The sequence below is a fragment of the Ursus maritimus genome, unplaced genomic scaffold, assembly GCF_017311325.1.
Source record: "Ursus maritimus isolate PB19 unplaced genomic scaffold, ASM1731132v1 scaffold_27, whole genome shotgun sequence".
NCBI classification, from domain to species: domain Eukaryota; kingdom Metazoa; phylum Chordata; class Mammalia; order Carnivora; family Ursidae; genus Ursus; species Ursus maritimus.
The window spans coordinates 25,943,789-25,964,986 of NW_024425230.1; the positions used below are offsets into that span (position 1 = coordinate 25,943,789).

Here is a 21,198-nt window from a genome sequence, read left to right on the forward strand (position 1 = left end):
GGTGGGGGCCACGGCAGCACCCTCTGCACCTGCTGTCGGGGGGCCTCTGACACACGGGGGCCAGACTGGACGGGCCGGTCTCTACAACTGTGATTCTGCTGGGGCCCGCCCCTCTGGCCCTGGAGGGGGCAGGGGTGCCGGCGTCCCCCCCCCCTCACCAGGGCTCCCCGGGGTGGGGGTCGGGGGGCTCCTCGGGGTGATGCTCCCTTGGGCCGTGCTCCCCGGGGAGGGGTCGGAGACAGCCCCCGCTGAGCGCCCTCCCTTGCAGCGGACCTGTTCGACATCCTGCTTCCCATGCTGAACATCTACCAGGAGTTCGTGCGCAATCACCAGTACAGCCTGCAGATCCTGGCGCACTGCAAGCAGAACCGCGACTTCGACAAGCTGCTGAAGCACTACGAGGCCAAGCCCGACTGCGAGGAGCGCACGCTGGAGACCTTCCTCACCTACCCCATGTTCCAGGTGGCGCCCTGCCCGGTGCTGGGGGGCCGCGGGGCGCCCCTGGTCCTGAGCTTGCCCGCCCGGCCTCCGGCTCCTCCCGGCTCTGGTCCCAGACGGCCCAGCTCCAGGGGTCCTCCCAGCTGACGGCCATTCTCTGCCTCCCCCTCTCTCTTCCTGTCCTTCTGTGCTGCTACTCCGTCCCTCCGTCTGTCTCCACCCCGCCCCAGATCCCCAGGTACATCCTGACGCTGCATGAGCTCCTGGCGCACACCCCGCACGAGCACGTGGAGCGCAACAGCCTGGACTACGCCAAGTCCAAACTGGAGGAGCTGTCCAGGTGAGCCTGGCCTCTAGGCGCCCCCACCCCTGGCCAAGTCCAAACTGGAGGAGCTGTCCAGGTGAGCCTGGCCTCTGGGCGCCCCCACCCTGGCCAAGTCCAAACTGGAGGAGCTGTCCAGGTGAGCCTGGCCTCTGGGCGCCCCCACCCCTGGCCAGGCCCCAGGCCGGGGCTGAGGATGCCCCACCGGGAGTTTCAGCCCCGGCTGGTAAGAGCTGGTGTTCAGGTTAGGATTCGGAGGCAGGGGCTCAGCCATCGGCAGCGGGAAGCAGAGCCCCACGAGCAGACGCTGATGGCTCAAGCCCAGGTGGGCACCGGGCAGGACGGCGCGGGTGGTGGGCACCGGGCACGGGGGGCTCGTAGAAGGACACTCACAGGGGCCGTTCCCTCTGTCCTCCAGTGGGACTGTGTCCACCCTGTGGCTCCACATGCCCGAGACTCTGGCCAGCAGCCTGTGGTGTCAGTGGGGACAGGAGCTGGGGGCCTCCGGTCAGGGCCCCACACCTGCCCCCTCCGAGTCTCCAGAGCCCAGGGGAGCTTTCCCTCTGTAAGCTAAGCAGCCGAGGGGCCCAGGTGGAGGAGCGGGCTGTGCTCCCAGGACCCTGGGGGAGAGGGATCGGGTCTCAGGCCAAACACCTGGGCACCCAGGTGCCTCCCAGCACCCCAGGCGTCACCCAGACGGATATGGTGGCCAGCGGCAGACGGCCATGGGTGAGGCGGAGGCTCAGATTCCAGGGGCATTTTGAAGGTGGAACCGGCAGGAGTGTCTGGCAGGTTAGATGGAGGGACAGAGACTAGAGGGGGTTGCAGGGTCCTAGGCTGAGCAGCCAGAAGGGTGGAGGAAAGTCAGGAGGGGCCGTTTGAGGGGAGTCCTTCCTGTTGCGAGGACTGGAGCTAGACAGCAGTGGCAGAGGTGGCCGGAGTGGAACAGGGCATGGAGGTCAGGGGAGCGAGACACCAGGGGTCATCACGAGACTGGTGAGACGACCCTGGGGGCTCCACCGTGTGGGAGCCAGACGTGAGGAGGGGCCCTGTGCCCAGAGACAGGGTGCCAGAAGGTACGAAGGAGGGTCGACCCACCGCAGCCCTGCCCGGTGGCCCTAAGAGGCGTCACCGGGCCCGCAAGGGGCAGCCGGTCAGGCCTTGGCTCCCCCTGGGCAGAGGGAGGACCGCTGGCCCAGGGCAGGGCAAGCGTGTTAGCAGGTCGTGATTGCCGACTCACGAAACCTCTGTCCTTTCGAGTCCCAGGGAGCCAAATCCTGCACACTCTTCCCCAAGGAGAAGGCCGGGGGCCCCTGTGAGGCAGTGAGGCTCTCGTCACCCTGGGGCGCCCTGTCCTAGCGCCCAACGTGCTTGACCTGAGACCCTGATTCCCATCTCCCGGGGTCCTGGGCATCCCACCCCGTCACCCGCACCTGCCCCAGAGCTCAGCCCTAATGCACAGAGGGGGCTTTCCTGTCTTTGCACCATCAGCCCTTCCCCCTCCCCGCCCACGGGGGGGCCACAAGAGTTTCCAGCCCCCCAGCTGTGCTCACACGCCCACCTCCCTGGGACTGGCTCCCACCCGCCTCTGGGCCTGCCCCTCTGTCCTCCTGACCCCCACCGCCAGGCGCCCTGAGCACCGGCTCCACTTCCAGCTCCCCATGTGCATGAGCCCCAGCTGCGCGTGCAGCCTGGTCCCCGACGCAGACCCCGGCCCACGGCTGGCATGGTCTCAGCAGCAGCAGGCCACGCGGGTCTCACAGCCAAACCAGGTTCGCTGCTTTGGAATCCCTCCCACACTTTTACGAACGACAGCCCTCCTGGGGAGAATCCCCACCAGCAGGCGGATGGTTCCCATCGCCCGTGGCTGCTTCCTGGGTCCCACGTCCCTCCCAGAGGCGGGCTGGGGCCTGGGCTCTGAGGACAGTATCGCTGGGGGTGCCGAGGCCCCATCGCGAAGCCCGGGTCCCATAGCCAGAAGAAACAACAGATAAAAATAATGTCTAAGTTACAGCGCGCTGATCGCTGCTCTTCACGGAAGCACCCGCCGTGCGCCAGACGTCGGTTATCTCCCATCTTCGCCCCCAGATCCCACAGGTGGGGAGACTGAGGGCCAGAGACGTAATTGCTCAGGGTGCCGATTCCACCAGCGTACACCCGGCCTGACAGGTGTCCCCTCCCGTTGTCCTGGGGTTTGAGCTGGGTAACGTCTCTGCGGAAACTGCCAGCCCTTAACTTGTGGAATCAGCCTCTCCTGGAGCAGGCGGGGCACTTCTTCCAGACCCCCCCAAAATTACTCATCATCTTCCTGACCCCTGGAAATCCAGGCGCCTCTTCCCCAACCCCCTTTTATTTAAAAGTAGGTAGATGGCGCCACCTGCTGGAAAAGAGGAGTGTTGCGGCAGTCAGAACAGGACAGAGCTGTCCGTTGTCTCAGGGGCATGCTGTGGCCTGCTTCCCTCCTGTGAAAGTAAACTGAAGTTAGTCTGTCCCTGAGCCAGCTGGATTGCCAGCGCTCCAAACTCAGCCATTCCAGAACCCAAACAGCGTTAAGGAAACAACCACATAACAAGCATTCAAGGAGCAGAAACAGCAAGTGCAAAGGCCCAGGGGCAGAGATAAATTGATTTGTTGATGGAAATAAGACCAGTAGTGGGATAAGGGGCAGAGTAATGAACAAAGGATGTTTTCTGAGCTCCTGTCTTCCTCCCCATGCTGCCATTCTGTTGCACATGGCTCAGACTCTCACATCAGACACACCTGCTTCCTAACTGCTAACCTCCATTTCCTTTTCCCTGAAATAACGCCTGCTTCCTTGAGTTTCCAGAAGAAGAAAATGAGACCACACTTGCCTGTAGAGTGTCCAGCACACAGTGGGTGTTCAATAAATGCAGGCCGTCTCCCCTTCGTGACTGCAGGCTCCGAGAATCCTAGGAGCCAGGCTTTCCCGCTGGGTCTGGCCAGAGGCCTGGCTTCCCCTCCTGCTGCCTCTGACTTATTTCCTGTCCCCGCAGGATAATGCATGACGAAGTGAGCGAGACGGAGAACATCCGGAAGAACCTCGCCATCGAGCGCATGATTATCGAGGGCTGCGAGATCCTGCTGGACACCAGCCAGACCTTCGTGAGACAAGGTACGCACCCCCACCCAGTCCCAGCTGGCCCCACCACGGGGGCAGGCGGCCCCTGGGACCCCTCCAGTGTCGTGCCTGCGGAGTGCCCCGGGGCCGTTGCAGGGCTGTGGGCGTCGTGTCCACGTACAGGTGCTGTGGGCCTGCGCGGCTTCCTTCCCTCCAGAGATGTCTGTCTTCTTCTTCCCAGACGGCCTGGCCTATCTGTCATGCACCCTAGTAAATGCCGACTTGTGTTTTGGGGGAGAGAGTAGGGAGCAAGGACGAGGACAGACAGACGGGCCCCTGGATCACAAGCATTTCTGGTGGTGTGGCTCAGTCCCTCTGTCCTCTGCCCATCATCCTTGGCCCCTGGGGATCCGCATCCAGGAGGCACAGCCCCCGTGAGGGGCGGGGAGGGACTGGCCGCCCACGTGGGGACGCCAGGGCTTCAATGCACCTGAGGGCTGCCCCACCCAGAGCCCGCGTTCTGTGGGCAGCGGCCTCTGCTTGCATGCCCAGAGGTCTTTCTATCAGGCCCTGGGACTCTCTGACCAGAAGAAAGGCTTGCTAGGCCCTCCTCCAGCTTGGGCAGCCGGCTCTGCGTGCGTCCTCCACTTGGAGTTTTGCTCTGAGCCCCCGCGTGGCCCCCGTGCCCTTCCCCAGGCTCAGCCTACTTGCCTGACCCCTGCGCCTGCGCTGGAAACGCCCAAAGACGGACCCCTCCTGGCACAGGCAGTGTCCGCACAGGCCAGGAATGTGCCCCGTTCCCCAAGCAGAGTGTTTCCTCCCCTCCCGTGGGGCCGCGCTGGCCTGGAACCAGGCAGGGGGATCCCGAAAGCCCTTTCTCACTCGTTAGTCATGCATCCAACACTAGCGCCTGCCTCATTTGTGGGGGGCCCACGCTGGGCTCCGGGGACTCCTCGAGACAAGACCTGCCCCACCCTCTGGAAGCAGACTGTGCAGGGGGCAGGGAGTCATGGGTAGACCGACGCAGGGCAGGGGTCCAGGCAGGGATGGACGTGGGCAGGAGGCAGAGTGGGTGGGGGCAGTCAGGGAGGGCTTCCTGGGAGGGAAGGACAAGTAGGAGCTCATGGGCTGGAAAGGAAGGGCTTTCCCGCCCGGGGAGGGGGGGGCGCTCAGGGAGCCACGGTAATGAGCTATAGAGAGGGCAGCCGAGGAGGGGGACGGTGCAGGAGGGGGCGTGCGTGTGCCTGACCCCGGAGGCCTCGTGTAGGTGGGAAAGCAAGCGTGTGGCGTGTGTGTGAGGGGCGGGGCCAGCGCAGGGGCGGCAAGTGGCTTCATCCTGGCTCCTGCTGCCAGCACGCGGTGTCTGGGATGGGGCTCCGTCTGGCTCCGTGGCCAGCACACCATGCCCGATTGGTTAGGTCTGTGCGCCACGGGCCGCAGGGCTACGCATGGTGCTGACCCGTCTGGGCCAGCGCCAGCTCCCCACGCGTGCTGCCCCCCCAGAACCCAGCCCAGCCCTGCGTGCCCGCCACATGGGCCCTGCCCTGGAGGGCTCCTCCGTCTGCCAGGGCCCTGGCCGGGGGGCAGGGGGGTCCTGCCTAGCGCACCTGCTGCCAGGAACCTGGACTCCCTGGTCCCAGCGTTGGGCCAGAGGCGAGCATGGCCCTGGGAGCTGGGCTCAGGGTCTGTCCTCCACCCACAGGCTCCCTCATCCAGGTGCCCATGTCTGAGAAGGGCAAGATCACCCGGGGCCGCCTGGGGTCTCTGTCGCTGAAGAAGGAGGGCGAGCGGCAGTGTTTCCTGTTCTCCAAGCATCTGATTATCTGCACCAGAGGCTCCGGTGGGAAACTCCACCTGACCAAGGTGAGGGCCGCTCGGGCTGGGCTCGCGGGGGGCTCACGGCAGGCAGTGCCCTGACCAGGGGCCCGGACAGCGCGCAAGGCCTCAGAGACACGGGAGTGCACACGCGTGTGCTGGTTTGACAGGCGGGCTGGAGTCAGCTGGCTGCAGACAGTTCTGGAGAGATCATGGGGAATGGGAGGGTGAGTGGTGTCGGGACCCCCAAAGGGGCCGCAACCACTGGTGCCTGGCAGAGGAGCCGCGGGTCCAACAAAGCCTTGAGGGTGCACCTTTGTGTGTTTGTGTGCGCACACGCGTGTGCGAGGCTGCACGGGAGGGCCGGGCTGAGACAGCACCAGACCCTTTCCCTGGCCTCCACGCGGAAGGCGTTCAGACGGCCGCTCCCGGGGTGTCTCCGGCACCACGGCACCCGCAGGCCGCGGAGGGGCTCAGGCACAGGTCCGGTCCTCAGGACCTCGCGAACCCACACGAGACCCCACACACTCAGCTAACTGGCCCATCCCAAAAGGGAAGGGGAACATTTACCCGACAGGAGAGATCCCACAACCACGAAGCTGGTTTGCCCAGGTCGAGGCTTCTCCGTGCCCTCTGGATGGCAGACCCCTGCGATTTCCCCAAATGCGGGAAACTCGACTGCATCATTGGTGGTGGGGGGAGGGGGTTGCACTCCACCTTCCCCCAGACTGATGGTCAAAAAGGAAGGAAGTGAAAGGGAATCGGCACCTCAAATCCCCCCGCTCCTTCACAGACCGCAGGGCCTTGGCTCCTACCGTCCGCGTCTTTCTGCCCTGGAGGACCGTCCTCACGTCTGCTCAAACACCACGGGCCGTACATAAGGTGCCCTCCGGGCAGAGTCTCCTGGTCCCCAGCTTGGCACAGAGCTTATCTCACAGCTCTGAGTTCAGGCCCTGCCCCTGTCTCGGCCTCCGTTCCCCATTGGCAGCACAGGGGTAACCGTCCCCAGCAGGGCCTCTGCGGGGACGCAGGCGGCTGGCGTCCAGTCGAGGCGAAGCAGGTGTGCCTGTGGGCACGGTCTCCCCCGCAAACGTGTTTCGGCAGACCTGGCGTCTGAACAGGGTGCGTCCCAGAAAGGGCCGGAAGGTGCCAGAGCATCAGGCGGACCCCGGATGCCTGGCCCGTAACGTCCCGCGAGCTGCTGCGAGGTCAAGCGGTGTCGTCGGGGAAAGTACTCACGTGAGCCTGTTGACAAATTAGCGGGTGGGCCGCGCGAGCGGAAATTAGTTCACAGCGAGTACTCCAGTGTCGACCAGACTACAGATCAGGGGGCGCTCTCCGTATTTATCAGCTTCGGGGTTTCTGCCGCGAGGCTCTGTCTCAGGGCAGGAGGGACGTCCCCCGGCAGACAGTGGTCAGTGCGGCAGGTCGAGCGCAGCCTGAGTCTGAAAGCACGTGTTTTTCTGTTTGTGGGTTTTCTCTTACTTCGGCCAGAGGTGGGGGGTGTTTGAGCTTCTGAAGTCCCTTAGCGTAAAGAACACGGAAGTGCTGCTCCAACTGGCGGGCCCCCGCCAAGCCTCGGTTTACCCACCGCACCACGGGAGTGAAAACACCTGCTTCACCTGTTGTGAGGGTTAAGGGAGTGGGTGCAAAGCACGAGCCCAGCGCCTGGGACGCGGTACGAGCTCGGCAGGTGCAGGTGTCATCACGCTTGACGCCGTCGTCATGAACGTCACGATAACGGCGGCGAGGCTGGCACACTGATTACCGCGGCCGGGCGCCGTCTTTATGCACTTGATGTGCCCCCACCTGCTAGAACCACCCGCTGAAGCAGACACTGTTGCTTCCCCGTCTGTAAGAGGCGTCTAGAAGCCCGCCAGTGGCTGAGCGGGGATTTGAACCTAGGCGGGCCGTCTGGCTCCAGGGTCTGTGCTCCGAAACTGCAGGCTGAAAGGCCGCTTCCCAACGCCCTGGGACACACCTGCAAGATTTAAAACCACCGCAAGGTCTTCGGAAGGAAGAAGCTGTCAGAGCAACGCGGGGCTTTGCGGGTTGTCAAGGCTGAGGGCTCGCCGAGGCTGCTGAAGAGCAAAGCAAGAAGCAAGACCCAGGATTGGGGCACCTGGACGCCCCTGCAGGCCCGCTCTCCCTCCCGGGGGCAGCCTGCCCTGCAAGCACCACGGCTGGGTCTCTGCTGCCGTCAGTTCTTACGTTACATATCCACGCCGCGTGACGAGTTACCCCCAGACGGAGTGGCTCATGGCAGTCGTGGTCTCACAGAGGCCGAGCCCGGCGGCCTGGAGCTCCTGGGCTGGGTGGCCGGGGGTGGGGGTCTCGGGGAGGCGCCCAGGCCCAGGGGCTGCACCAGCCTTCCCAGGGTGGCCTCCCCACGTGGCAGTTGGCTTCCCCCAGAACACGTGGTCCGAGGGACCCCCAGAGAGCAAGCAGGAGGTGCACGCCATCCGAGAAGCAGGCCGCCAGCCCGGCCCGCACTCGAGGGGGAGGAAAGCCAACCTCAGCTTCCGAGGGGCGTGGGGTATCGACATCTTCCACCCCCCACAGTCGTGGGTCACTGTTCCTCACTACAGTGTCGGAGCGTCTCACGCCCAGGAGCTGCTCCCACACTCGAGGAGGGGAGGCGCTTTGCCAGGTGTCCCTCGGAACTGGTAGCCAGCCAGTGACTTGGGCGAGGTCAGGCCTCTAGGCTCTGCCCGACCCAGCACTAGCGGCCAGGTGACCTCGGGCGAGACCCCTCACCGGATCTCATCCCTTACCTGTAAAATCAGAACAGGACCCATGACGCATCCGGTCAACTGCCCTGTGTCCCCACTGGTAACGTGAAGTCGAGGCCCAGACTTGGGGGGTGCGGACTGTGCAGGTTTAGCCCACCCCCCCGCAGATGTCCCTTGACCCTCATTCGGGGGAAGCCCATGTGAGACGGTCCCACCTGATCCATTTCATGGGGCTTCTTACGTGAGGATAATGTCCTTCGACACGAAAACCACGATACCCACGGGGAACACGACACACGCACACACGTGTGCATACGCGTCACACCTGTACGGCCGCGTCCCACCCCCATACATGCGGCTCTGCCCCCGCGCGTCCCTGCTGACTCGAGGTGGGCCCTGCTGTCTTTCAGAACGGGGTCATCTCCCTCATCGACTGCACCCTGCTGGAGGACCCAGAGAGCACAGAGGAAGACGGTAGGTGTGCGAGCTGCTCGCGAGCCTGCGTGCACTCTGCCGACACCTGCTCGCCCCGGCCCGTCTTGTTGGGGGGAAGGGAGGGCACTGAGGTACGGCGGTCAGAGTGCCCAGCAAGGCCAGCCGGCAGGTGGGAGCCCCCATCCACCGTCCGGTTCCCTCCACGCTTCTCGGGCCCCTGGACATGGTGGCCCCGCTCGGTTTGGGGGTCACAGACCCTCCGTGAGCACCCATCATTCACGTGGCCAGGGGTTCCATGCACGGTGGCTCCCCTGGGTCATGTGGAAAGGGCCAGGGCAGCACGGCTCTGTCCTCCAGTGAGAGGGGGACTGGTGGGGAGGTGGGAGGTGAGCTGGTGGGAGGGGGTTCTGTGGAATTTCCCTGCCCGGGCGTCACTGGGGAATGTGCTCATTATTTTAAGTGGGGGTAGGGGGGTAGAGTCACTATTGTTGTTTATCGGGCTGACGTTGGTCCTCGTGTCCCTTCTGCCCCCCCACCCTACCTGGGGGAGGACCCCAACAGGACTCTGCATCTTTGCCCTTCCCCAGACTGGGGTGCCTCAGAGCAGGGCTGCGTCTGAACCACCTCAGATCACGGGGTTTGCGGGAGGCGTGGGGCTCCGTCCACACTCACACACACACGTTCCCGGTCAACCTTTCCTGCCCCTGCCCTGGGAGCCGGGCCATGCAGCCCCCAAGGGAAGGACAAACGTGTAACATCTACCTGGAGGGCTCTTGGTGGCCTGACCTGCTCTAATCTTGGCCACAGCTGGGCCACGGAAAAGCCCAGACTCAAGCGGAAGGGTCAGGCCCCAAAGCCCTTTTCCCTCCAGGGCCAAGGGAGGTGGAGGCCCGGCCCCACATGTTCCCCACTCAGCACCCTCACACGCAGACACCCCACTTCTCTGAGCAGCCAGCACCGTCCCATCCCTGAGCCACCCCAGAGCAGGGGGTCCTGTGCCCAGCAGAGACCCTAAAACTCTCGAGTGTCAGAACTGGAAGGGTGGTGTCCCAGAGAGGTCACATCCTCTGTGCACAGGAGGACGTCTGCAGCCAGAGCGGGAAGGGCACCCCCAAGGTCACGTAGTCAGCGACGGCAGAGCAGAGCCCCACTCGCTGTACCCCCCAGTTAACGCGGGCACCCTGAAAGGCATCCATACACCGTGCTCTTAGCCTCCCCAGTAAACAGCTTCCAAGAGCTCCAGGAAGTTCTCAGGTTGGGAACAGTAACAAAAATACCCAGAACATACTTTGGCTTTGGGGGGCTCTACGCTGAGCTGAATGTCCAGTCCGGCCCCTAAACGTTGACGAGCTGAGGTTCCCCTTCTGGCCCCGGTATGACCGGGGGGGTGGGGTGGGCAGGCCCAGCATGAAGCTGGTTCTAGTTCTGGCTTCACCACGGCTGCCGCGTCTCTGCGATGTCCTCGCCCGGCACCTCAGCTGCCCGTTGGCGAAATGAGGGCAGAGGCCGACCCCCCCCACCCCCGGCTCTGCCGCTGGGCAGCCCCATGTGGTCGTGAGCGACTTCTCATTCCAAGCCTTTGCTCATCTCTGGAGTGGGGGCTCCTCACCGTGGGCAGAGGGGGTGTTCTGCCGGTAGCGAGGGGCCCGGTGCCCGGCCGCTGCGGGGCCTTCTCCCGCAGGTGAGATGGCGAGGGCATCGTTAAGATGTTTCCCAGCTTAGAAAGGGCCCCGCTCATTCTGCTAACTCCATGTTTTGCAACTGGAAGCCAAAGGATCCAACCAAGACATAGACCACTTGGATTTTAAGATCGGGGTTGAGCCCAAGGATTCCCCGCCTTTCACGGTCATCCTCGTGGCCTCGTCCAGACAGGAGAAGGCGGCGTGGACCAGTGACATCAGCCAGGTCAGTGGGATCACCTGTTCCTGGAAGCATGCGGTCCCTTCCCGCCTGAGCTCTTGGGACCCTGGGGACAGGGTTCTAACGGAAAAGACGCAAGTGTCCTCCGGGTCCAGCCCCGGCCAAGGCTGAGGCCAGCTGTCCCCTCCTGTTGGCAGAGTCTGGGTGGGGAACTCCTTGCAGCTGGAATCATATCCTACAGTGAATTTTTAAAACTCCAGATGCTTGAGCTCCCCTGGGGCTCCCTACAGACTTCCTAGATGCAAATTTCGGGCACGAAGCCTGGGAATCCACCTTTTAGCACGAATGCCCCAGGACATTGGCACGCACAGAAAAGTCTGCACAGCACCATGCTAGGATGCTGGACATCACAGAGCTTGGAGAGGCAGGAAGGGCCCTGCAAGGCCTAGTGTCAGCTACACAGAGAGAAGGCTTCGCCTCGGTCTTTGCCTGCGCACGTGTTAGGGTGGTACGCTCCTCTGGGGCAGCACGCACGGGAGGCACAGACCTCCCAGGGACCGGTGAGCAGACCCAGAGGGCTGGGGGCTCCTGTGGGACCAGGGCGGAGACGTGAGTCTGGAAGAGGCTGTCCGTGGCCCCGGAGAGAGACACAGGCCTCTCTCTGAGTTAGCGCAGCCCTGTCCCCTCGCAGAAGAGCTCCATCTGCCTGCGGCGTGCCCTCTGCACCCTGGGTGATCGTGCAGGGGAGCAGCGGACGGTGGGAGAAAGAGGACAGCAAAGCTGGGATCCCCCCCAACCGGGCCGCGAGGCCTGGGGGAGAAGCTCTGCTCCATCTAATGGTGGGCCCCACTCCCTGGTTTTTTATGCCCAGACCGCCCGCTCCCCCAACCCTCTGGCCTGCCTGCCCGTCTGGAAATGCCAGAAGAGCGAGGCAGGTCAGGGTAGCGCGTAGCGGCCGTCTGCACTCTCTGCGTACTAACACGTGTTCTCGGGGCTCCCAGCGCGCCCCAGAGAAAACCGGGAAACCAGAAACTAGGAAACAGTGCTGATACCAGCGGGGGCCCTCCGCCCTCCCCCAGGTCCCCCGATACCTCCGGGGACCCCTGTCCACGGCCAGGCACCCTGCCTTCGCTGCTGCTGATAGAACCAGAGCTGAAGGGAGCCTCCGAGCCGGGAAGTGCAAGGAGCAGGAACCCTCCCTCTGACAGACCACCCCCCCCAAAGAAAGGGGGCCTGGCCTTGACGGGACACTGTCCCCCACAGACTGGATGGGCCGCCCCCTGGGCCAGCCCCTCTGCCAGCTCCCCCGACACACGCGTCCTCAAAACCAGGAGATGCTGAGATGCTGAGATGCGCCGGCGGCAAAGATGTGAAGGCTGGGGGCGGGGGCGGGGAGAGGTAAAAGGATCCCCCCAAAGGTGTACTTTTCATTTTGGGGGTACTTCTTATTCAAAGCAGAATGTGGATTTTGAGTTTTTCCGAGGTGGAGTGAAACGTGGGCATCTGTTGCCCTAGTGACGGCAGCCTGGCCTCTCCCAGACGGGGTTTTTAATGTGGAAACTGTCTGCGGCCCCAGAGTATGGCCGTGGCTGAGCAGAAAACCCAGGGTGCGGGACCATGTGCGCAGGGGCGTGGAGGCTGATGCCGGCCACGGCGGGCCTGACCTGGCCCTTCACGCCAGACCCCAGAGGTCAGCAACAGAGCGCCCAGGGCGGGCGCCCCTGTTGCCAACAGCCCAGCTAGGCTGGCATCATCCCGCTTCCAAGTTAGGGACAGGAAGGCCCAGGGAGGTCAGGCCAGTCCGCAAAAGGTCGCTGCAGTAGGAGCTGGCCTCTGGTGGGAGTGACGGGAGGCTGCGGCCCACCTGCCCTTGCCAGGACGACGGTCCCACGTGAGGACCCCGTGTCAGGCTGGGCCCGCGAGCTTTCCCTGGGCACAGCTGCGGTGGAGCCCCGGGTGGCAGCCGCGGCTCTGACCCTGGGGCCCCCTCTCTGCTTCTAGTGTGTGGATAACATCCGGTGCAACGGGCTGATGATGAATGCATTTGAGGAGAACTCCAAGGTCACCGTGCCTCAGATGATCAAGTAAGTACCGCTGCGGGCTCGCGACCCGGACACGGACACGGTCACGGCCACGGCCAGCGGGCTCACGACCTGGAGATGGCCATGGCCACAGCCACAGCCGGCGGGCTCGCGACCCGGTCACGGCCACGGCCACAGCAGGGCACAGGGTCCTCCAGCCACAGGGCTTCCGGAGGCGCCAGGCTCCATCTCCAGGGCTCGGGGGCGTCTGTGTGCTTGTTTGCTTTAAGTTAACGTGTATTTGAATGAGGACTTCAGCTCCGTTTTTGTTGTTTTTAAAACATGGATTTTTGTAGTCGGCTGTTTAAATGGTAACAGGATGAAACTTTATGCGTTAATTTTAGTAACTATTTTTTTTCCAAATTACAAAATGAGAACACTTCATAAACACGGGCTCCGGGGCCACGGTGTTTGTCCGAGTGACCGCAAGGGCCGGGGGGGAGGGGGTGGCCATCCGCTGAGCCCGCGGTCAGAGCTCCAGGGCTGCACCAGGCCTGCTTCTCCACCAGCGGACGTGCTCTCCTGCCCCCGCCTCGCCCTCCTTCCTGCCCCATCCGGGTGGCCCCGCGGCTCTCCGGCCTCTGTCCGGACCTCTGACCTCGGAGCCTGGGCGGTGCCGGGACCCGAACCTGGAGGTGTGGGTCTGGGGGACCCGCTGCCTATGATGCTTCAAGGGTGCGCTCGGGGAGCGACAGGTGCATTCTTCAGCCCGGTGCGTGAAGGCGCCACACCCGGCCCCACGGTGTGGACGGGTCCGGGAAGCCAAGGCAGGGTTGGTTGGATACCAAGCGAGGTATTGTTGGGCTCCGTGAGCGCACAGTTGAACAGCCAGCGCTGGCGGGATCGGGAGGAGGGCCTGACCGTGAAGGTCCCCGGCTGCAGCTGTGTGCGTGATGGCGGACGAGCCGCGCGGTGTTTCTGAGCTCAGATGTCTCACTTGTAAGTGGGAGAGGATGACCCCTCCCTACTGGCCTCCTGGGTTTGTCGTCTTGCGTGGGGGTAGGAGGAGGCCGCGTCTGTGGTTTTGTGTCCTGGACAGAGAGCTAGCGTTGTTCCTGCGGTTCGGGGCGAGGCTGCCCACGACCCACTCGGGAGGCTCACAGAACGAAGCCCAGCGTCCCAAGGCGGTCTTTGCGCACCGTGGCGCGGGCCGAGCCCGTGTTCCCGAGCAGACGGGCGGGCCTGAGCCCTGGCGGCGGGAGCGCAAAGCCAGCTGAATTCCCTCGGTGGCGCTGGCGCCCTGACTTTCTCAGATGCTGCGAGGCACGGGGTGGATTTGTTCTGACGAGAAAATTACAGTCCCGTGTGGAATCACGGTTAAACGTGTGGCGGGCGCCCACTCGCTTTCTGCCCAGGACGCAACATGGAGGCGACAAAGTGAGCTAGGTGTCGCCCGTGAAGGAAGAATAGCGAGTTCTAGACTCTGACAGTGACAGAGGAAAGGGAACGTCCACACCGACGTGGCCATGTGAGGACCTGCCAGCCCCAGGCTCAGGCAGGAGTGGCTGTGCGCGGTGTCCTCGTCCTGCGAGGGCCGGGGGAGCAGAGCAACCAGGCCTGGTCTCTGCCCTCACTGATCTGTTAGTGAGAGAAACGCTCGTGAGTCTGAGAGGGTCCAGAGGCAAGTGGCGTCGGCCCCTGGCACGGTGGGGAGGATGCCCCAGAGAGGGGACGCCAGAGCCGACTGTGAGGATGCTGGAGGGGAAGGGCGCTCTGGGGGAGGGAACAGCGTGAACAAAGGTGCAGAGACAGGAAAACGTGTGTGCGTTGGGGATGGTAATTAGCCCCGAGGGCGGCAGGACCGCAGAGCCACGTGTCGTGTGGGAGGTGACCGGCCTCCCCGTTCACTGTCAGACCCACTCGCCCAGACGAAGGTCCTGCGACAAGAAGGCTCACAGACCCCAGGAAGGAGTTTATTCACGGTCCAGGGCGTCGGTTCTGAACGTGCGTGAGGAGCGGGGACTGAGACGGCCAGTGGTCCCGGCTGGAGTGGATGTCACACTTGGTTACACGGCACCACTGGCCCCCTCAGCCTTCCTCGCCCGTGGTTGGCTGCGAGGACCAGCGTGGAAGCCTGACCGGGTGGGCCCACCTGCGGAAAGCCCCTGGGCCGGCCGCACACCTGCAGTCTTGGCCAAGCCGTCCCGGCCAATGTGCCTGGCCCCAGGCAGCGGGTAAAGGGCCAGATGGGGTATCTCCAGGCATGAGCACGGGGTGTCCCCGTGCCTCAGACACCTCGTGTCCTGAATGTTTGGTGTCCACCGGGTCCTCCCATCCTCTGCACGTTCAGCACTCGTACGCTCCGCTGAGTTCGTGTGTGTCCGCGTGTCCCACACGCTGCTGGCTCCCTCCTCTGTCCTGCTTGGAGGTTCCTCTATTTTGCACGGCCCGGTTGGGATTTCCTACACGATCTGCAGCGTGAGCCGACGGGGCAGAGCAGGGCAGGAGTCAGAGGAGGGTAACATGACAGGCGAGGAGTCAGGCTCTCCACCGGCCGGTAGCAGGAACCCCAGTCGCCGCTCTGACAGGGAGCGCGTGGACACCGCAGGCCTGTCTGGATGGCCAGTGGGCAGGGGTCGTTCCCTGTGTCTGTGCCCAGGAGCCTCCGCGCTCCTGGCACAGTCCCCACATCAGACGGAGTCAGGAAGGTCCTGATTCGGGGTTTGCAGTACAAAGAGGCGTGACGTCCCGAGCTGCCTCCTGATGCGGCCTGTCGGGCGCTCTGGCGCGTGGATGCTGGTGGGCATGGGCGAGAGGAGGGTCCGCAGCTACGCAGAGCTCTGAGGACTCTCACTGCACCTGCCCCAGGCTCCAGGGCGCTACAGTGGCCCCAGCGTGTGGCCTCAAGGACGGTGGCCTGAGGTGGCGCGCCCTCCCCGGAAGCCCAGCTGCCCGGCGACGCCCGGAGGCGGGATGCGCTTGGAGCTCCCGTCCAGAAGCGTGGACGAGAGCGAAGAGAGAAGCCGGGCTGAGCTTACAGTCGGGACTGCTGGCGTCGTTCCCACAGGGCCGGCAAAGGCCTGGCACACGGTCCGAAGCCGCGGCAGACGCTGCTAACGGCCACAGCGCTCTTTCAGGCCGCCCGCGAGGGAGTCGTCGGAACAGGTGTCCCTTTGGGGCAGTCTCCCGTTTTACTGGCAGGAGCTGAAGTCCAGGATGGGGTTGCACAGTGGACAGAGGCCCTGTGACCGACAGTGGCGGCCAGTTCGGAACAGAGGAGAAGGGGGATGGGGGGATGTCCAGCCTTCTCTACCCGTCCAGACGCAGAAGGAGCCCGAAGAGAAGGTGCTAGAAGCAAACAGCTGCCAGAGGGGTCCGGCGGTCCTGGTGAGGATGCCGGGCCAGGGCTGGACACGCTGGGGCCCAGGCGTGGAAGGACGGAGACGTCCCCCCACCATATCCAACATGGAAGGTCCCAGAAAAGCGGGTAGCTCCTGCTGGGATCCCACACCATGCAGCAATCACTCTGCCCACTCCAGCCGAGCGACCCTCCCCACGTGGACACACCCCGCCTGCGGGACTCTGGACGGTCCGGTCCAGGACACCTGCCCAGCCCTGAGGGTCTTACTTTCAGTCAGATACCTGAGGCCCAGCATCTAGTGCTGGCTGAAGACCCACCCTCGTACTCCAACAGGCAGCTGAGGGGGAGTCAAGGGAGGCAGGACCTCCCCTGCGGAGGCCGGCATGGTGAAGGGACGGGGCTGCTAGGAAGCCCCCTCCCACCCCTGCCCAGGCTGGAGGTTCCTCGGCAAGGGCTGTGGCAAGCTGGCTTCATCCTGAGCCGAAGGGAGGACAGCTGTGGGTGGGCTGCCAGTGGGAAAAATCACAGGTAGGAAAACATAGTCGGATTGTCAGAAAACACGAGACTCCAGGGACATAACTCAGCGATGTGCTCCGTCTGCTGACTGCCGCCCCTGGGGGCTTGATCCTTGTATGGCTCTTAATTTTGATTGGTGAGCTCATTTTTCGGGGGATTTATCTGTGACGATCTTGCAGGCCCAGGCGGCCCAGTGCCCTGGGGGGCCCACAGCCTGGGACTCCTCTTCATAGCGTTTGGGGCTCCCAGGCCACGACGTGGTACGTGTTTGTATTTCCAGGCCACGGAGAGAGCACATAGCACGTTCTCAGGAGACTCTGTGCCCCGTCCTCCCTTCCCCGGAGCCGGGGCTAAACCAGGACGCTCACCGTCTCCCTCTCCCAGTGGGTAGATTTTTTCGAGGCCACTGTCCAGGGCCTCAGCCATCTGTGGGGGTCTCACTCCAACACCCTCCCCCCATCGGGCGCGGAGCCCTGCCGTTCCTTATGGAAACCCGAGGAGCTCCGTATCCACCAGCAGCCAATGCCCCAAAGACCCAGAAAGCATCAACTGGTTTCCAAATTCCTCTTCATTTTTGGCCACTAGCAATTTCCCTTACGGCTTTTTAGCCTCTGCTCGGTTTTTCCTGAGGTGTAATTCCTGTAGCATAAAACTCAGCGTTTTAGTGTGCAGTTCGGGATTTCAGCGCGTCAGTGTGTTGGGCAAACCTCACCGCCGCCTGATTGCGGAAGTTTCCATCATCCCAAACGCCCACGCGTGTCAGCGGTCAGTGCCTCATCCTCTGGCGGCCGGCGCCTGCTGTCTGTGTCGGTGGACTTGGCTGTTTGGGACATTTCATGAGAATGAAGACGTACGGCGTGCGGACTTTGCTCCTGGATTCGCTCGCTTGGTGTGTCCTCGAGACCCGCGGCGCTGGGCCCTTCCCCGTGCGCGGTGCCCTCTCCAGCCGAGCAACCCTCCCCACGTGGACACACCCCGCCTGGCTGTTCTCTCGGCCGCGGGCGGGCCCCGGGCGGCCTCCACTTCGGGGCGGTTACGAACAGAGGTGCCCTGAACGTGTGCGGACAGACCCCCCTCCTGTGATCTCAGCAACACGTTACTTGTAAGTTTGTTACGTTCTGTCCAGAATTTCTAGGAGTTTTACGTCGCGTACGTGGGCTGTTGCCAGGAGCTAGAACCCGCGTCCCGTTCTTGCTCCGTGTCGCCCTCCCGCGCTTTGCTTGTCCCCCAAGTAGGCCAGCCAGTCCTCCGGCAGCCCGTCCTCCCGCCCGTCCGCCCGTCCGCGGCTGTGGCGCGTCGGGGAGACTGCGACGGCTCAGGAGACGGTCGTGGGCTCGCGGGTCCAGACCCCGTCTCCCCGTGGCCCTCCCTCCCTCCGCAGGTCCGACGCCTCCTTGTACTGCGACGACGTGGACATCCGCTTCAGCAAGACCATGAACTCCTGCAAAGTGCTGCAGATCCGCTACGCCAGCGTGGGGCGGCTGCTCGAGCGGCTGACGGACCTGCGCTTCCTCAGCATCGACTTCCTCAACACCTTCCTGCACTCCTACCGCGTCTTCACCACGGCCGTCGTGGTGCTGGACAAGCTCATCACCATCTACAGGAAGCCCATCAGCGCCATCCCCGCCAGGTGGGCAGAGCCTCCCCCTCCCGACGGCCCCGGGCCTTCCAGGCCGGGAGGGAAGCCGAGCTCGGGGTTCAGGTGGCTGCAGAGCCTGCGACCTGAGGCGGGGGCGGGGGGGATGTGGGCGCCCCAGGAACCAGCCAGTGCTCTGCACGGGGGCCGGGAGGGCTGACCGGCCCAGGCCCCGCTGTCTGCCCCTCTGCCCGCGGGCTCTTGGGGTGGGGCGGCGTCTCGAGGGTGCACGCGGCTCTCCCCGAAGCACAGGGCTTCCCCCCTTCCCATTTCAGAAAGAAGGGGAGAGGGAGGAATGACGGGGGGAGGGGTGGAAGACACGGAGAGAGGCCGAGAGCCTCAGCCCTTCCCTGCCGGGACCCCACCTTGCTGTGGAGAGAGGGAGCCCCGTTGGGCACACGCGGGCTGGTGCGGCGTGTGGAAGGCAGGCCGCCTTGGCCTTACGTCAAGGCCACCCTTCCACCCCAGCGCCACAGCACAGCCCTGCCTTTGGGCCAGCCGGGATCCGGAGAGGCCCGGAGGCTCGCCCCCGGGCCCCAGAAGTCTGGGGCTGATGGGGGCCTGAGCCAGGGCCCTGGGTGGTCACGTGCACTCGCGGGCCCGTCTGTGAGTCGGTGTAGCGGGCAGGGTGGCCCTCACTCTCCTTTTCCTCCTGTCCTCCTTGCTGCCCTGCTCCAACTGCTGTTCAACCGCCCACCCCCAGCTCTGGCCAAGCCTCGAGGGGCCCGGTGGGTCACCGCGAGCCCTGGGTCCCTGCCAGGTGAGAACTCTAAGGGCAGGCACAGCCCACATCACAGGGTCAGGGCTAGCCTGGTGGAGGCCTGGGGCCAGCCCCGAGAGCCGGCCTCAGAACCACAGCGTCAGTCCAACGGCCGGGCACCCAACAGAAGCCTTTTACCCCGTCTCACCTGGTAGTTACCCAGGCGAGGCCGGCACGGAGCGAGGCCGTGCGGGAGTGATCCCACGTGGGCCTGCAGCCCAGCTGAGACGCATGGAGAAGGCAGCTAGCAATCCCCGTTCAGCACCAGGACAGCGAGGCCGCGACACGAGGGCTGCCCTGTGGTTGGCCAAGTTCAGGGACCGGATCCAGGCCCCCGAGGGACCTCACTGCTCTGGGGGGACTCATCAGGAAATGGGAGGGACCAGCAGGTGACTTCCTTTTCTGCCCAGACCTCAGTGTTGGATGGGCCGGCCTATCCTGAGCCTCAGAGCCCCGCTGAATGCCCCGCACCCCCTGGGTGGGACTTGGGCCCGAGCCCCAGCTCTGGGGCTACCTGGAGAAGAGCTGCTGTGTCCCTCCTGCTTCCCAGGGCCACTGGGAGGCCAAGCTGCTCCAAACTGAGAGCCCAGGCCGTGAGGAGGGTCAGGAGGCCTGCAGCTCTAACCACCCCTCCCCCTCCCCACCTCTGCGGCCGGCGCAGCCAGCTGCCCTCAGCGCTGCCCCGTGCCCCGGTCCCTCGGGCTGCAGACACCAGCGCTCACCGTCTTCCTGCTCTGGCCTCATCAGGGCAGACCAGGTCTTATCTCTCTGCTCTGAACTTCTGGAACCTTCCCAACCCAAGAAAGCTGGACAAACCACCCCAGCCGGGCTGGGTTCCCACATGCAAACTAAGGAGAACTTCCTGGGGGCCCAGAGGTCTGTCCCGCGCAGAACACAGAGCAGACACGTTGCACACGTGTGAACGATTATATGTATTATTATGTGCGTGTCACCCGCTGCCAGCCTGGCCCTGAGGGGTGGCCCCCGACATGCAGAGCCAGGGGCACGACCAGGATTGCTGGGAGACCCCACGTTCCGCTCCCTGCCCCAGGCTTGCCCCCTGGCTGGTTGAGCCCCGGGTGGGGGGGCAGAGGACTCGGAGTTTGGAGCCGGGAGGTGTCCGATCTCTGAGACTCGGCCTCCCCATCTGTAAACACACTCAGGACCTGTGCGGGGGGAGGTCAGAGCACGTGGGGGACATCAGGCCCTGGTGCACGAGAGCCTGCTGCTGGCCTGGAAGCCCACGTCCCCGCCTGGACCACAGGATGGGACACTTGAGCACGTGCGACCTCTGGCCACGGGCCACGTCACCACACCGCCCCCTGCCTGTGTCCACTCACATGCGCCTGCTGAGAGGACCGGCCCAGGTGCCGGGGTCCCAGGTGTGCCGCTTGAAACTGGCTTCGCTGCTTGGGGCATCGAGCCAAAGTGGGACGACCGGCCGGAGTGGGAAAGGAAGGGTTTTCCTTGCAACACGTAGCAAAAACACCAGAGATGTTTCCCAAACCTGCATCCCCCCAAAAACAACCTTTGGGAAGTGTTGGGCTAAGGGTGCACGCCTGTTGATGGAGGGGCTCGCATGGTGCAGAACTCAGCACAGAATCTGGGGCAGAGCTGTCCTGAGCTGGCAGAGCCCAGGTCTGAGCTGAGTGAGGTCACGAGGCCAACGGGGGCTGTGTCCTCGAGTCCCCGCTCCCCTTGATCCTGGGTGTGGGTGCTCAGAGAGGTTTAAATCCTATAAACACGACTCAAGAGCGTGCGCCAGGTCGGTCTGGCCTTCGGAACCGGCACTGGAAGTGGAACCACTGGTTTATTGTCCCTGAAATGATGAGGTTGTCCCCCGCCCGGGAGTGCCTGTCTGTCCGTACCTTCGGGCCCCTTGAGATCACTGCGCCTCGGGGTCTGCTCTGCGATCTCAGCATCTCTGGGCAGCTCCGCACAGTGCGCTCAGCCAAGCGGCGCCGGGTGGGTGTGGGTCCCAAGGTGGACGGGCCCCCCTGTGTCCTGCTGCCCCCGGAGCCCCCCAGAGACAGGGGTCCCCGGGCCTGGGAAGGCAGCCGGGCCCACGCTGACCCTTGGTCTCCGTCCCCCATCCGCCCCGCAGGTCGCTGGAGCTCCTGTTTGCCAGCGGCCAGAACACCAAGCTTCTGTACGGTGAGCCTCCCAAGTCCCCACGCGCCACCCGCAAGTTCTCCTCACCGCCGCCCCTGTCCATCACCAAGA

At 64.1% G+C, this 21,198-nt stretch overlaps 1 protein-coding gene and 1 non-coding gene across 2 annotated transcripts in view; both read left to right on the forward strand.

The window, feature by feature from the left end:
• RASGRF1 (Ras protein specific guanine nucleotide releasing factor 1) overlaps nucleotides 1-21,198 on the forward strand; it is a 97,270-nt gene that overhangs the window by 45,235 nt on the left and 30,837 nt on the right. Inside the window, exons 7-14 of the mRNA XM_040642900.1 lie at nucleotides 269-462; nucleotides 669-778; nucleotides 3,775-3,893; nucleotides 5,542-5,702; nucleotides 8,797-8,860; nucleotides 10,590-10,726; nucleotides 12,683-12,765; nucleotides 17,961-18,209. Coding sequence (XP_040498834.1) covers nucleotides 269-462; nucleotides 669-778; nucleotides 3,775-3,893; nucleotides 5,542-5,702; nucleotides 8,797-8,860; nucleotides 10,590-10,726; nucleotides 12,683-12,765; nucleotides 17,961-18,209 — 1,117 coding nt within the window. The remainder of the gene's footprint in view (nucleotides 1-268; nucleotides 463-668; nucleotides 779-3,774; nucleotides 3,894-5,541; nucleotides 5,703-8,796; nucleotides 8,861-10,589; nucleotides 10,727-12,682; nucleotides 12,766-17,960; nucleotides 18,210-21,198) is intronic.
• LOC121105574 lies at nucleotides 6,217-6,379 on the forward strand. Its single transcript, XR_005838186.1, has one exon. It is a non-coding gene; the product is annotated as a U1 spliceosomal RNA (small nuclear RNA).